At 39.5% G+C, this 16,888-nt stretch overlaps 3 protein-coding genes across 3 annotated transcripts; all 3 read right to left on the bottom strand.

Annotated features, from left to right (window-relative positions):
• Positions 1-109: 109 nt before the first annotated feature.
• clp1 (cleavage factor polyribonucleotide kinase subunit 1) lies at positions 110-3,598 on the bottom strand. The gene is made up of 6 exons (XM_080035270.1): positions 3,519-3,598; positions 2,257-2,531; positions 1,965-2,072; positions 1,742-1,861; positions 1,260-1,397; positions 110-1,129 (listed from the first exon to the last, which is right to left on the bottom strand). Exons 2-6 carry the CDS (start codon positions 2,527-2,529, stop codon positions 443-445), a joined length of 1,326 nt encoding a protein of 441 aa, XP_079891396.1. The 5' UTR covers positions 2,530-2,531; positions 3,519-3,598; the 3' UTR covers positions 110-442.
• Positions 3,599-4,153: 555 nt separating this feature from the next.
• On the bottom strand, positions 4,154-9,461 carry LOC307256764 (selenoprotein H-like). Its single transcript, XM_080035856.1, has 5 exons — positions 9,403-9,461; positions 7,946-8,063; positions 7,462-7,604; positions 5,483-5,602; positions 4,154-4,412 (listed from the first exon to the last, which is right to left on the bottom strand). Exons 1-4 carry the CDS (start codon positions 9,416-9,418, stop codon positions 5,496-5,498), a joined length of 384 nt encoding a protein of 127 aa, XP_079891982.1. The 5' UTR covers positions 9,419-9,461; the 3' UTR covers positions 4,154-4,412; positions 5,483-5,495.
• Positions 9,462-11,403: 1,942 nt separating this feature from the next.
• LOC307256818 (selenoprotein H-like) lies at positions 11,404-16,668 on the bottom strand (the record flags this gene model as incomplete). The annotated part of the gene is made up of 5 exons (XM_080035922.1): positions 11,404-11,661; positions 13,853-13,972; positions 14,365-14,507; positions 16,112-16,229; positions 16,653-16,668. The coding sequence occupies 4 exons, from the start codon at positions 16,666-16,668 to the stop codon at positions 13,866-13,868; spliced, it is 384 nt and encodes a 127-aa protein (XP_079892048.1). The 3' UTR covers positions 11,404-11,661; positions 13,853-13,865.
• Between the last annotated feature and the right edge of the window lie 220 nt (positions 16,669-16,888).

Below are 16,888 nucleotides of genomic sequence, written 5' to 3'. Positions count from 1 at the left end.
TCATAGCCAGTCCATCAGGGACGAGACATATGGAAACAGTCCATATACAGCTAGGAAAATATGACGATCATGAAATAGAAGTATTACAAAACACAGAACTTTTTATATTTAAACATTTATTACAAGAGAAAAAACTAAAACATTATGAAACAGATTATCAAGAGAATAATCCTGCATTTTAAAAAAACATTCCCCTGCCACAAATTGCCCAAACATCTGTACAGTGTTGTCTATAAAATCGGGTAGAATTTACAGCAGCTACCAATGTCAGTGCTTGAACCTTTTTCTCATTTGTCCTCTGTAGTTCCTGCAAAGCACAAACAAGAGAAAAAGGAAACAAAATACAGCTCTGCAGGGACACAACATTCTTCTTAACAGAACTTATCCCTAACATGATCCCCGCTTTTTCTGGCGAGCAAATACTCTTCCCTGATGCTTTACTTCATTTACTGTCCATAAAGCGAATGTCCATGATAAGCAGAGTGTGTCTTGGCAGTGGTCTGGGTGCTGGGGACAACACTTTCATCACCTGTAATTGTGTGTCCACATTAGTCACCACAATAAAGCCACACACAGGGCTCTCCACTATCCCCTTCCTAGCCACCTCATCTCCATCCTCGGCACTGCTCACGCTCAGCACATGATACGTGAGGTCTCTCCCCGGTGTTACGGGCACCAGCTTCAGCTGCGTGTCATCCTGAGACATTCCCAGTGGCAAGCACGAGTCTGGGATGGATGGTGCGCCGATCTTGTAGATGCGGACGTCTGAGAAACGCACTTCAAAGGAAAAAGGGTAGAAGGACACCCCACGGAAGCCGTAGAAATACTCGCGGATCTTCTCGTCCCGGGCATCCCGCCGGCACTCTTTGGAGCGCTCCACCACCCCCCCGGACTTTGGTAGGAGCACAACCCGCACAAAGTGAGGGAGGTCACGTTTGAGTTCGTTGTAGAGCCTCTCGTGATCCAGCACCAGCACCACATCCACCTCGAAGGCAGAGGCGCAGTGGACCAGAGCCTGGTATCCAGAGCCCTTCACCCAGCCGCAGGTGTTGATGATACACCCTCCCACACTAGCCTTCCTGTTCACCTCACAGCGCTGGGAGAACACTTCAGCCAGGTTTGACGTCAGCTACACGCAGGTCACGAGGGAAGAACAGATGAAAGGGAGCAGAGACAAACAAAAGAACTGTAAAGTTTGGCGGTGTGCTTTTGGTTGGATACTGTTATGTTACGAACGTCAATAATCTTTCTTTCCTCACCTTATTGTAAAGTTTTATGTTGGTCCCCGGGGTAGTGGAGCCAAAGTGGTAGACCAAAGGAGCCTGGACTGAGAAACCTTCCTCCACGTCTGCTGGACGCTCAATGCACAGTGCCGACACTGTCCCAGGTACAGACACCTGAGAAGCAAAAATGACTTTACTCTTACTATTGAGATTTCCCTTGTGCCCCCTTCGTTATTTTTACTGCTGATAAAACAGAGCACAATTAGAAACCTGTTTGTTTTCCAGAATGTACTGTAAATGTGTGGGCATGCTTTGCTCTAAATCTTAAACATCTTTCTTGTTCGAATTGAGATAAATCATAACTATACTATAAAAAAGATTTGGTTGTTTCATTTGTATTCAAGATGAGTCTGCATGCATGAAAAGATGCAAAATATTAAAAGAGTCAGCAGGTGGTATTCCTTTAATTTCCATATTCTGGATTCTATATTTATTATTCAAACTCCATTTCATCTTACCCCACTCTGTCCGACATCCAGTTCAACCAGCGTTGGTCTTCGGCCGACCCTTACAGCATAGCTTAATAGCAGCCGGCAAACTGTTGACTTCCCCACATCTGTTGGTCCCACCATCATCACCTGAGGGAAGACGCATTGGTCAATGTCAATGCAAAATGCACTTTGTAAGACCTGACAAGTTTTCACATGAAGGCCCCTTAAAATGGTAATTTTTCAGACCTACCCTTGGCCCCCGCTCATTGTCCCTCTCTGCTTGTTTCCTCATCTGTTCTAGGGCAGCGTGTGTGTTCAGGTAGAGAAGCATGGGAGTATCCTTGGAGACATAAGCCACCTGTGGTAATGAAGGAGAAATGCTGATGATTTGAGCCTCCCATTCATCAAATGTCTAAATCACAATCGCCACAATGGGTTAAATATCATATTATCTGTGAGTTGAATCATCAACTAAGCCAAATATGATCCCACAGATTTTTTTTTCAAATATGCATACATAGACCCTTCCTCTGGGTGCTTACCTCTGGCTTCCCAAAAAGATTCACACTGCACCCTTGCCAGGTGAAAACTGCGATCTTGGAGCCTGGTCCGAATGTGTACTTCTTGTTGCGGTTCAGCTCAGAACCAAACACCTCGGCCATCCCCGTGAGGAGCTCCAGGTCAACTTGCTCTGCCGCCTCTCCCGACTCCACCTCAAACCGCAGCTCAGTCTCCTTCTCCAGGTCGAACCTGGTGCTGGCCTTCCCAGACACTGAAGCATCTTCGCTCACCTTTTCCTCACCCTCTGTTGACATGACTGACAAGAAGAATTCTACGTTACAAACACACTTGAGAGACAATAGTAGAATATTGAAAAATAAAGGTTACATGCATAATACAGGTCTACAACACAACAATATAAGGTGACACAATGTCTGTTACTGCCATACATTAGGGGGATGCGATTGAAGATTACAAAATAAATACGACATCCACATATATATTGCAGATAGAAGTTCCTGAGGGGTAAGAAAGAGAGTAGCCCAAGCTTGTGCCAATAATGCAACAATATCAGAGAGAGGCATCATCTGGGTCAAATAAGATTAGATTGCTCTTTTGTATTTGGCATTTGAAAGTTTTTTCAAAGAAATTAAGGTGTTTAATTAATTACCCACACCTAAAACATATATATAAAGCATTTAATAAATGGCATTAGGTACTTTTATTCCTGAGAAGTAACTCAACACTCTCAACCTTTCTGTGGTTTAACAGAAAGCTATGCTCATCTGCACCAGAGGCAGTCCAGTTTTCAGGGTTCCTACAGCTTAACGTAGCACGCTTGAAGACTTTCGTTTAATATTTCTATCCATTCAAAATACACAATTAAAATCTGATATGCTTGACTTAAATTATGCATTTGGAAAGCATTTTAAAAATACCAATAAAGAAGACCTTATTTTTTTTAGATCAATGAACTCGGTGCCTTTGAATACTTTCTAAGGATCTGTAATAACCCAAAAGTCCTGGGCTAAGCGTTAGCTATAGCTGAGAGATTTATTTTACGGATTTTCATACACATTTACCAATGGATGAGCACACACTGTAAGGAAATAACTTCTCACAAATTAAACATTTAGGGAAAGAGCAGCTTGCCGTTAGCATGCCGTATGACAACTAAAGCTTTACAAATTTGATCAGCAAAGGCGGAATGGCAGCCTATCAATGCTCCAAATATCAGCACGCAACTCCAACAATGTCATATAAACGTCTACGGGTCGATTATTATTTAATGTGTAGTACTTACGGACTAATTTTGAGCCTTATTGTAGAATAAAAATAAGTTTCGGTTACAAGCACCAGAGAAACCGCCGTTGCTACTAGTCGCGCAAAGATGAGGTCACATCCATAGCAACCAATCGTGTTCCACGTGCGTTTCCGACCGAACCCCCTGGCAACATGGCAACAGTATTTTATCCTTCCTTTTTTGTTATACATTTTAAAGTTGTATTGATATGTAAAGTGAGTTGTCCCTTTTTGCATTCATCATTGTATTATGAGAAATATTACCTATGTTACTTTACAAGAAATTTAAGGTTGGAGCATATATTTTGATCAATAACCTACTTTTGATAGACACCCAATATGGTCACAAGTGTAATATTAAGGCTTTGAATTCCATTTCACCGACCAAAAGGAAGACGTTTTATTAGCAGTGCATCTTTCATTATTCCCAAATGTATTAAGAGCTGAAACAAAAGTAGATATGTACTAGAAGCTTTATTTTAAGTTATTTGAATATATTCATGATTGTGTCAATCCGATGCATCACAGCAAAAACATTTTCTTTGGGCTATTCATTGCTGAGATTAAATATATAAAACCATGTTCATTTGCTTTGAGAATTATAATAAAAAAAAAACACTCACACAATAATTAAGAAACTCAAGTCTTTATTTACCAAAAAAACAATATAAAAGCACAGGGAAATTGAGGAAACACTTGTAATAAAAAAGATAAGCCGGTGGTATATCAGAGAAATATAAAGGCTCTAAATTGTCTAGATGTGCCACTAGGTGTCACCATGAATCCAGGATATGAGAGCTGCTGGAGCTTCTATCATCAGAGGAGGGACTGAGAACATCCCATTAGTCACTCCTCATCATTCTGCCTCCATGGATCACATCTCCTGAACTCTCAGCTGCATGTAAGACAAGAATTTCTGTATTAAACATTGGTAGCCCTAGTAGTTACCCATGAGGCTACTGGTCTCACCCAGCAGTACAGTCATGACTGAGATGATTAACACAGATTGCATGCATTTTATTCGATCATGAGCCCACACAATTGCAGGAATTAGCATTTGACCATGTAAGCAAACTCTGGGCCGCATTTCAACTTGTACAGGGGTAAACCCCATTTAGCCTGTGACTAAAAAGAAGACTTTAGTTAGCTTTAGTCTGGTGGCTGAAGGATGACACTGTGCTATAAGCACAGGTATTCAGTTCTTCCCATGGCAGGTGACTCATAAAATGCAAAGATAAGAGCCAAGATTATGTTACGACACATGGTGCTGGGGAGAAAAAAAGTAAATTATGTAAGGGAACAGTGACAGGATTTCTGCAGGTTTCAACAAGTAAAAATTGAGAGCATTATGAACACAATTTAAGACCCATTATGATCATACTAAAATGCTGTAAGAATAAAAACGTGCCCTCAAATTCTTTTTATAATTTCTATTTTTTACAGTTTAAAATACACTGTTTATAATATGTACTTATCATAATGCACTATCACTGTCAGTATCCTGCACAGTGCACACATGCAAATGCATATACTACATAATCCACGGTTATCCATTCTATATTTATTTCACTTTGCACTATTTGTATAGTTTACAACTTACAGAAATGTTTAGCTTGTATAAAATAAATCTTATTTATGGTGAAAAAAAATGTAGTATTGAAATGTTAACACTTTCATATTTAATGAAAGTGTTCTTATGAAAACGTTCCTTGTCATGCATACCAATATATCTTACACTTAAAAAAAGAAATCTCATAATTTCCAGCATGAGGTCTGTATGGACTGTGAATCCATGTTTGGTTGCCTCATGTGACATTTAGTTTAAAGGCAGCACCCATTTACCTTTAGCTCATTTTACCTGTAATATTTACTCTGATCATGCAACCATTGTTTCCTTGTATATCTAGCATTGACTGTATAATATGATATTATATAATTCTGTCTGACAGCTTTAAAATTACAAACCTTCAGTGGCAGTCTACTCGGCCTTCAGAGCCTCCTTTAGTTCAGCAACTATAACATCAGGTGGAGGAAACTTCAGCCTGGCTGGCGGACCCCTCTTTATTCCAGTCCACAGGGATGTTTCTTTAAGGACGAAGACGGGAAGAAGGGAACAGAGTCATTTGTAGGAACAATAGAGAAGATGAGAAATGATATTCATGACGAGTTACAAAAGCATCGGGAGGAAAGCAGAAACATTGAATGGTTACAAGACCATTTAAGATATTGATATTCAACTATATATCTAGGGGGCAAAGTGATATATTGGACATGGGCTGTTGTAAAAGGTTGTTCACCAGAAATGATATCTAGGACCTTCAAGGATCACAACCTGGGTGGACAACCTGGTCAACTACCTGCTGGAAAGCTACAGCGGGCCGAAATAGAAAATCTTAACCATGGTTTAATGTGAGGGTAAAACATTATCTTTTTAACTTATAGATATCATCTTGAAACTTTGCCAGTTGATTACTGGCATTAAAACAATGATTTTTTGTATTGAAGTTTTTTTTCAAAAATGTTTGAACATATATGCAAATGTAGCATATTTCACAAATTATGCACAAATTAGCATATCTTTAAAAACCAAAAATCTAGATATTAGCTAAAGCTAGAGTTGAAATCTTTATTGCATTTTGACTTTATATAAGTGTGTTAAGTTTCTACATAAACTTCCTCTGTGAGAAATGGTGTGACAATTCTGGTTTGATAGTGTATAAATACACGTGATTTGATAGTTTTTTTTCATTACTATGACCCAGAAATCTCAAATTCTAAATCACTTATATCAACTAAACTTTCCATAATCATTCTTAGCACTATTCTGTAGGTTTTGACGAAGGATTTTTTCACATGTTGTTCATAGTCTGATTTATGAGACATTTTCTTCTTCAAAACATGCCGTAATGCATTTTTAAGACCTTTACATAGTATTTTTTTATTTATTAAATTAAAAAAGGCTGTGTAACAAATCCTTGTTTAATAACATTCAGAATAGTGCTAAGAATGATTATAGAAAGTTTAGTTGATGTAAGTGATTTAGAAGTTGAGATTTTTGGGTCAGAGTAATGAAAAAACTATCAAATCATGTCAATCTAACCACTATCAAACCAGAATTGTCACACCATTTCTCACAGAGGAAGTTTGTTATGTAGAAACGTAACACACTTATATAATATCAAAATGCAATAAAGATTTCAACTCTGGCTTTATCCAATATCTAAATTTTTGTTTTTTCAAGATGTGGAAATTTGTGAAATATGCCAAATTTGCATATATATTCAAAAAAAATTAACAAAAACTTCAATACAAAAAATCATTGTTTTAATGCCAGTAATCAACTGGCAAAGTTTTTTTTTTACCCTCGCATTAAACCATGGTTCAGATTTTCTATTTCGGCCCCCTGTAGCTTTCCAGCAGGTAGTTGACCAGGTTGTCCACCCAGGTTGTGATCCTTGAAGGTCCTAGATATCATTTCTGGTGAACAACCTTTTACAACAGCCCATGTCTGTTTTCCAAAAAAAGAAGGTTTTGCCCCCTGGGTAATACTAACGGATCTAACACAGGGCACATATAATGCCCGATGAGACCTGGGAGTCTCACGTGTTAGCACACGTCTTATCCTGGTAAACGTTGCCTCATGTTGACTGTTGGAGCAGGGTTTAATGAGGCAGAAGAGACATTCACTCTTGAGTACAAGTTTTGGCAAGCCTTTAGCTCCTTCACCTACTCAGTAAACGTCTCAGATTTACAGCTGAAGTGAAACTTTTTGAACGTGAAGATGAAAGCAAAGGATCAACGAGGTACAAACTGTTCCTAAGTAAAGATTAAAATAAATGAATAATACTAACTGAGGCATGTTACGGGTAAAAAAAAGGTGTAAATCTCCAAATACAATTGACTGAGAATTATATTCTCTAGTTCTTCTTGGATTTCCTCCTCACCTTTCCCTCCATCCAACAGAGTGATCTCAAAGCTTTTCTTGCGAGGTTTCTCAGGGTTGAGGACCACCGTCAGGCCAGGGTGGGCAGCCAGGAGGGCAGATTTCACCTCACTGGCATGACGCCCGTACACGTATCAGCTCTTACTGCCAGAAAAATGAAGAATCAATCATCAGTTGTCTTCGGTTATCCACAAGTGTGGCTGCATATGACAAAGCTATTAGGTACATTTGCACACAGTGCTGCCTTTTAATACAACTTTGAGGTACTTTACCAGTTTATTCAGAATAAAATGTTAAGCAGAAAAACAAAAACATTAGCTATAAACAGAGACAAAAGGCGTTATTGCATGAGTTCCCCACTCTTGCTGCAAGAAAACACTTATTTTTACTTGACATGAAGAGCTTTCTTAAATTTAAGTAAATAAGTAGGCTACTTAGTACTTATTCCACTACAGGATGTAATGGGATAGCTCCAAGTTGCTCACCAGTGTTCAATAACGACCCTTTGGCTCTCCTCTCCATCATCTCTGTTCTTCTTCTCCTTCACGGATGTTTCCTCGTCCTCTGGCTGAACCTCCGCTTTGCGCTTCCTGCGTCCAGGGGCTGTTTTCAAAGTTAAATGGCAGTCACCAAGTTAGTTTAGCCGACATTGAACAGTTGTCTGAAGTATGTTTTCTCACCCCCCCTCAATTCAGTTTGGGTGCTGTGCCTCAGTGTTAGCTGAGACGTTAACCGATATTACAGTTTTTCTCAGTCGCTTTGGTGCTTTTCTCACATCACTATTAACATTTGCACAGCAGTTAGTGCATTTCTCAAAATAATTTGTGCAAACTGCAAAACCTAGTGGATAATCTGCAAAAGTATGTCACTTGCTAAAAATGGATAGTCTATTCCTCAAAAGCAAGTATTCATATCAATGAAACTGCCAGTGTCATCAAAATGAGAAGTCTTGACACCATCGTTTATGAACAAGATAGTCAAATGGCTTGGTCATGTTTTCATTATGACAGTTTATTCTATCAGTGTTTTCCAATGCAAAAGAAAGGTCAGAACTCGGTGACACTACCTGAAAATGCTCAAGACAGCACTATACACTACTTGTACAGCCATTTGAAAACTACAGTAAAGTTACACATTGCTGTAGTTAGGGGAGTAAGTGAGTACAAGACAATGAATACGTATGTTTCACATTTTTACTGTATGCTCTTTGCAATTCTACAGCATTGTGCAAAAGAAAAATACACTTCAGTCACTTATTTAGAACAAACATTAAAAAACACCCTTTTGGTAGAGCTGTGCACAAATGTGAACAATATAACAGGACATATTGTAACTGAACATATACAGGTAAATCATTCTGGCACATCCAGACGTTCCTGTCTGTCTGGCACACATATCTACATCACAACGGATATTATCCCTTGCAATGCAGCGAGGAAAGTATCTATGATAAAGAAAAGGTATAAAATTTGCTTGACAGAATTTGATAACTAGTTCAACACTTTTGTATGTAATGACTCAAGCAATAAAATGAAGACTATTAGTTTTATTGGGAACGACTATTCGGCGTCCATAAGTATAGTTCATTTTGACTGACATGACATAAGCAAATGACAATGTTATAAAACAGCAGATAATTGTATGAAAGCAACTGATACATGTCCAAAAGCATTTGCAATTTGTTCAGAGGAAGGAGAAATTGCTACTATGATGTGCTCAAATGACTAAATGTTGCGGAGGTTGAACTAATAGTTGTGAGAATTTTCATTCTGATCTGAGAAAAGCACCAAAGCGACTGAGAAAAACTGTAACTAGCCTGTAGCGAAATAAACAAGATGTGACACTCTACACCTGTATGTTAACAGGACGAGATACATCACATCCAAATAATGTTGCTAAATAACATAATTATATTTATTCTAGTATGAAACAACACACCCACCTCCTTTGGACGGCATTTCTGTTATCAAACCTTCGCGTGTTGAACACGTTATACTGGTCTTCTTCTCTTAGTTTGCGGCCCTAGACGTCCAGTTTAATGGTGCACTACCGCCACCTTGTGCTCCAAAGTGTGGAGCAGATGCTAGACTTATTACTAATCTAAATTAATTTACAACAGACACACACGTTTTAAAATGTTATAAATAATATATATTATATATTATTATTATATGTATATATATTTTTGTTTTGTTTTAATTACTGTTAGGCCTATTAATTTAAATAGTGTTTCAATATATATATATATATATATATATATATATATATATATATATATATATATATATATATATATATATATTATATATATATATATATTATATATATATATATATTATATATATATATTATATATATATATATTATATATATATATATATATATATATATATATATTATTATATATAATAAATTCAATATTGTGTTACCAAAAACTCCATAGACCATCACCAAATCCCTGCAGCTCATCCATCATTTCATAAAAAAATAACTGTATCCCAGAACATTAGCAGTACCCTGGCCTGTGCTCTCACTGATAGCACACTATTTGTCCTCAAACTGAGAGCAGGGTTGATTGTACAGTCAGCTGCAGCTAGGAAAGACTTGTGGTAGGAGTGTGTTTGCACCTTCATCTGGGTTTTACCTGTGATGAGCTGAATGTGATTCTTCTGGCACCCATCTGAAAAGCCTTGTGGTCTCTTTTGAGGAGACAACTGCAGTCATCAGCTGATGCAACTGGACTTGTTGCCCAACTTCAAGGAGCTTATTACACATCATGGACATGGACTCCCTCGAAGGTATCAGTATTTCTGCAGGTTACAACAAGTTAAAATTAAGAACATTAAGAACACAATTTGAGACCCATTTTATGATCCTACTAAAATTGCGTAAGACTATGAATCAAAATTGGGGTCCCTGCCTTACTTGCAAAGTTAATTCATGATGAGGTTTATTCTAGGTTTTGTACTTTATTTTCACAAAAACACATTGAAGACAAAACTGGAATTAAAACAACTTCATAATAGTAATAAGCTTCTTCATCCAAACAATGTTAAAGACCTGTCAAAATCATATTTATTAATTGATTTTAACTGGGCCTGGATTTAAAATGTTAAGGAATCGAGTTTACCTGTATTCTACACCATGCACTATTTACAAAACACATTTGGCGATTCTTGTAAAAGCTAATAATAAGCAACAATAAAGACGTACTAATTTAATTATAAAAAGATAAGTCACATATCAAACAAAGGGAAAGAAAACCTTCAGGTTTCTGGGAACCACAGTATCCCAGGACTTTACATTGTCATCCAAAATAAGACTTCATTGATTCATTAAAAAGGCCAGCAGAGGATGCATCACCTCAGGAAGCCAATGATAGTTCTACACTGCAATAATGTAGTCTGTTCCTGCAAATGCGTCTATGCTTGGTTTGGATTAGCCACCAAACAGGACATGAAAAGACTACTATGGACTGTCAAGTCGACTGCATGAAAATATTACTTTTACCAACTTGCCCTTATTATGAATTCTATGTGTGCAGATGAAACAAGGGCAGGCAAGAAAACATTCTTTGAAGTCCCTTTCAGTCAATAATCTCCTTTTTAAAGCCACCCGATATGGTCACAAGTGTAATATTGAGGCTTTGAATGCCATTCCAGCGACCAAAAGAGGATGAAATATGATTTATTATCAGTGCATATTTCATTATTCCCAAATGTATTAAGAGCTGAAAAAAGAGCTGAAACAAAATTAGATATGAACTAGAAGCTTTAATTTCAGTTATTTGAATATATTCATGGTTGTGTCAATCCGATCGGAGCAAAAACACAGCAAAAATATGTATTTGGATTATTCATTGCTGAGATTACAGATATCAAACACCATGTGCAACTGCTTTGAGAATTATAATACAAAATAAAATAAAACACTCACATAATAATTAAGAAACAAAAGTCTTTATTTACCAAAAAAACAGATATAAAAGCACAGGGAAATTGAGGAAACACTTGTAATACAAAAGATAAGCAGGTGGTATATCAGAGAAATGTAAAGGCTCTAAGAAGCGCCACTAGGTGTCACCATGAATCCAGGATATGAGAGCTGCTGGAGCTTCTATCATCAGAGGAGGGACTGAGAACATCCCATTAGTCACTCCTCATCATTCTGCCTCCATGGATCACATCTCCTGAACTCTCAGCTGCATGTAAGACAAGACAAGACAAATTTCTGTATTAAACATTGGTAGCCCTAGTAGTTACCCATGAGGCTACTGGTCTCACCCAGCAGTACAGTCATGACTTGAGATGAATAACACGGATTGCATGCATTTGATTAAAACATGAGCCCACACAATTGCAGGAATTGGCATTTGACCATGTGTTACGGCTCCCGCCTTGTTTTCTCCTCCCTCCTCTTGCCTCCTTCACATTCTCTCTCTCAGGTGTTCTGGGGCCTGATTGGGGGCAGGTGCTCCCAATCATGCAGAGCTTAAAGGCGTGGCCTGGGCGGCTGGCTCACTGGCTGTGTCTTGATTCAGGGGTTGCGGTCTTGGAACCGGCCTCGTAGGCTGCATTTGAAGACCGATTGCGTCATAGCGGCGCGCAAAGGCTGTCCCATTTGCAAGGCTCCTTGCAAGGCTCCTCATATGCGGTCGTGAAATGCAGCCTTCGTTTCACGGTTTTGAAGCAGTTTTGAAGGCTGCATCAGATGTATCCTTCGTGGCCCAACATATCCCAAGATTCATTGCGTTTTTTTCAGAGATTGCATAAAATAAAATAAAAAATAACAAAACAGCAACGTGTTGCTCCATCTTCTTAACTTTTATCTTCCTTTCTTTTTTTCTTGTACTTTTTTTTCTTTTCGTCTGGTAGACAACTTATTTTTCTTTTTTCCTCCGCTGACAGGGCTGTCTCCGTTGGCAGCAATCAGGGTTGCTAGGCAGCACAGGAGCGGCGAGTCGTCACGCAAGGTAACGGCTTGTTACGTAAACCGGAAATGCTCGTAAACGGAGACCTGCGGAGACCGTCTCGTTTAACAAGGCTCGTTGGCCTTAAAACCGGCCTTAAAACCGGCCTTCATAGGCTATAGCCTTCATAGACCGCGAGACTGCGTCCTACCAAGTGCGTGGTCTCTGAATCAAGACACAGCCACTCTCTCTGCCTGCCTGACTGGACGGTGTGCTGCTGACCTGCTGCTGCTTGATTGTGGTTTCTTTAGTTTATGGTTGGTTTACTTATGGGGGGCTGCTAGGTTGTATTATTTTACTTTGCTCGTAGTTTAGAGGGGCCGGGGTTATAGTTTAGTTGGAGGAAGGCCTGGGCAATACTGTGGTCCAACTGTGCCTCCCCAGGTCTTCCTCCCGTTTACCCTTTTTCTTTTGCAGCCTCCTGCTCGAGTTGTGTTGTGGGTTTGTTTTCTAATAAATCACCTTATTACTTGGATTCTTGGTTCTGTCTGGGTTACTTTTAATGTTTACTGGCCGGCTGAAAGAGCCTGGGATGGCCGGCCGTAACACCATGTACGCAAACTCTGGGCCAAAAAGAAGACTTTTGTTATGAAATAAGATCGACTGACAAGCGGTTCAAGTCTTCTCTTGGCAGGTGACTCATAAAAAGCAAAAATAAGATCCAAGATTATCTTACGACACATGGTGCTGGGGAGAAAAAAAAGTCAAGGGAACAGTGACAGGATTTCTGCAGGTTTCAACAAGATACAATTAAGATCATTATGAACACAATTTGAGACCCAATTATGATCATACTAAAATGACGTAAGAATATGAAAGAAAATTGGGGTCTTGCAAAGTAGATCAATTTAGTATGCGGTTTATGGTAGGTTTTGTACTCTAGTTACAGCGTGATCAATACACATTATCCCCAAAACACATTGCAAAGCAAGACTGAAACTAAAGCAACTTCATAGAAGTACATTTAAATATTTAATGTAATTGTAGAACCTTCAAACCCTGGATACAACATTTTCTATATCCCCTCTGCTGGGCGCAACATAACAATCACAAGTATCAGATAAAGAACAGTTTCTGCCCACAGGCCACCACTCTGAGGTAAACTAACACAGTGAATTTTTCGTAAGCGATGACCAATGCCTCTGCTATTGGTTGCAGGGGGAACTGTCAAGTGTAAATTAATCCAATGTATTACAACACACCTGCTGCTGATGTAAATAGGCTATAGCCTTAATGCTATTCATTTAGGCTACCTCCAGGGCAGCAATGCATTTCACACATGATTGCTTGAGAGAAAATAAAAAAAATAATAAATCGGCAAAAAAACGGCCGAAGCAGATAATTCCGAAATATGCAATAATCGGCCGATAAATCAGTCGGGCCCTATAATATAATTAATTCTGACAGCTTTAAAATGACAAACCTTCAGTGGCAGTCTACTCGGCCTTCAGAGCCTCCTTTAGTTCAGCAACTATAACATCAGGTGGAGGAAACTTCAGCTTGCGTGGCGGTCCCTTCTTTATTCCAGTCCACAGAGATGTTTCTTTAGGGAAGGGGATGGTAGGGAGGTGACAGAGTCATTTGAAGGAAGAATAAAGAAGATTAGCAATGATATTCAAGACGAGTTACAAAAACATTGGGAGGAAAGCAGATAAATTGAACGGTTACAAGACCACTTATATTGATATTCAACTTGAGTAACGCATCTAACACAGGGCACATACAGTATAATGCCCAATGAGACCTGGGAGTCTTGGCAGGTGATGTGAAGAATGAAAGCAAAGGATCAACGAGGTAAAAACTGTTCTTAAGTGAAGATTAAAATAAATGAATAATACTAACTGAGGCATGTTACGGGTAAAAAAAAGGTGTAAGTCTCCAAATACAATTGATTGAGAATTATATTCTCTAGTTCTTCTTGGATTTCCTCCTCACCTTTCCCTCCATCCAACAGAGTGATCTCAAAGCTGTTCCTGCGAGGTTTCTCAGGGTTGAGGACCACCGTCAGGCCAGGGTGGGCAGCCAGGAGGGCAGATTTCACCTCACTGGCATGACGCCCGTACACTCGTCAGCTCTTACTGCCAGAAAAATAAAGGATCAACCATCATTTTACTTCCACAAGAGTGTGGCACCATGTGATGAAGCTATTACGTACATTTGCTCACAGTGCTGCCTTTTAGTACAACTTTGAAGTACTTTGCCAGTTTTTACATTTTAGAAGAAAATGTTAGGCAAAATAACAAATACAATAGCTATAAACAGAGGCAAGAGGCTTTATTGAATGAGGTCTCCACTAGGGTTGCTGAAATTTCCCGAAATGGCCCCTTTTCAAATCCCGGGATTTCAGAGCTCCTCACGGGATTTCCCGGGATTTCCCGTTGAAACCATTATTGCCCTTTAATACTACTTTAATGGGACTAAATCAATGCCAATAGATAAATAAATGCAGCAGAACAAGGCTATATTACATCACGTTTTATTTCTACTTAAATAACATGAAGAAAAGCCATTCAAATTAGGCAAAATATTTTCCAGAAGTTAAATAGGCCTATTGAAAACGGTGTTTTTATGAAGAAAATACGAAAAATGTTTCACAGAGGTTCAATATCAAAACATGGCCAAAAAACGGTGTTTGGCGAACAAATGTATTTCAAACAATCTATTTTTATTTCTATGAACGAAATCAGTTTAAATTGAATATTTTCCAAAGGATAGGCAAATAACAAAAAATGCACTACCGATTGCTCTTAACGTGTGAAATAAGACATGACAGAACTAACAGCCTATTCAAACTGACACGCTAAGCAAGATTACTTTCCAGCTTTCCTTTCATGAAGTGTGACTTCAAGAAACACTGCTCAGCCTGTTTCTGAGCTTTGTCACGAACTGACCGCACACCGAGAACGCTCTTTCTTCCACGGACGTCGGCTGTATGGTGGAAAGTGCAGAGTAGAGCTGCTGCAGGTGTTTGGGTCGCTCTTTGGTTGCCTCGAAGAGCGCAAACTCGTTTGAAATTATTTTGTGGAGGTCATTCCCATACCTCTGGTCTGGCTCGGGACATTGCATGCAGTCATTAGCCTCGTTCGACTTGGAGCCATCTTGCTCAGACCTGCGCAACTATGAAGCCCGTCTTGCTGAGCGCACAACAAAAATGCTGTGCGCTCAGCAAGCCGAGCGTCATAATTGCGCAGGTCTGAGCAAGACGGCGACATCTCTAACGAGGCTAATGACTGCCTGCTGCAGATGTGCAGTAAGGCTCTGGGTCATCGTCTGCTCGCTTGGCTCTGGCTGATACGCATATTCTTGGGTATCATCAGACTCTTCCTCGGACACAGCACTTTCAGTATTGTAGAGGCGCTGGTATTTCGTATGCCTGCCTGTCTAAAAAATACATTTCACACAAAATATTGTGTAGCCTTTGTTTTATTCATTTTAGCTTATTAAAAAAAATATCCCCCCTCAAAAAAAAACGAAAAAAAAAAAAAAAAACGGGAGGACGGGTCCCGCGGCCAATTTCCGGTACTCCCGGACTGACTCATTTCACGGGAATCCCGAAATCCCGGGACCCGTCCAGCAACCCTAGTCTCCACTATGATGCAGGATAACACTTGTGCTTTCTTAAATTCAAGTAGATGAGTGCTTATTCCACTACAGGGTAATGTGATAGTACCAAATTACCCACCAGTGTTCAATAACGACCCTTTGGCTCTCCTCTCCATCATCTCTGTTCTTCTCCTCCTCCACGGATGTTTCCTCCTCCTCTGCCAGAACCTCCGCTTTGCGCTTCCTGCGTCCAGGGGCTGTTTTTAAGGTTAAAGGGCGGCTAGCGAGTTAGCTTAGCCGACATACCCCATGGAACAGTTGTCTGATGTAAATATGTTATCATATAACCCCCCCCCCCCCCCCCCACACACACACACACACACACACACACACACACACACACACACACACACACACACACACACACACACACACACACACACACACACACACACACACACACACACACACACACACACACACACACCTTGGATGCTGTGCCTCACTGTATAGCTGAGACGCTAGCCGATGTTAACTGGCCTGCAGCGAACTAAACCAGACGTGACAACCTCTGTAACGAGTGGTACAACACACACTACAATGCATTTTGACAGGACATCGCATCCAGGTAAAGCTGCTAAATAACTATTTATATTTATTCTTTGAAGCCGCACACCCACCTGCTTTAGACGCCATTTCTGTTATCAAACCTTCGCGCGTCTGTCGAACACTGGTCTTCTTCTCTTAGTTTGCGGCGCTTGACGTCCAGCTTACTGGTGCACTACCGCCACCTTGTGCTCCAAAGTGTGGAGCAGATAATAGACTTATTACATCTAAATTAAATTATTAAGACAAACACACACACACACACACACACCATTTAAAAAATATATTTTTATTATTTTGTTGTTTTATT

The sequence above is a fragment of the Ammodytes marinus genome, assembly GCF_949987685.1.
Source record: "Ammodytes marinus genome assembly, chromosome: 10".
NCBI classification, from domain to species: Eukaryota; Metazoa; Chordata; class Actinopteri; order Uranoscopiformes; family Ammodytidae; genus Ammodytes; species Ammodytes marinus.
The sequence above is the reverse complement of the archived record's forward strand: the minus strand, read 5'-3'. Positions and strand labels throughout refer to the sequence as shown.

Coding starts and splice junctions, on each gene's coding strand:
- clp1 (XM_080035270.1), bottom strand. CDS start 2,529: ATGTCAACAGAGGGTGAGGAAAAGGTGAGCGAAGATGCTTCAGTGTCT. Junction 1,398..1,741: donor TGGATGTCGGACAGAGTGGG/GTAAGATGAAAT, acceptor TTTGCTTCTCAG/GTGTCTGTACCTGGGACAGT. Junction 1,130..1,259: donor ACATAAAACTTTACAATAAG/GTGAGGAAAGAA, acceptor ACCTGCGTGTAG/CTGACGTCAAACCTGGCTGA.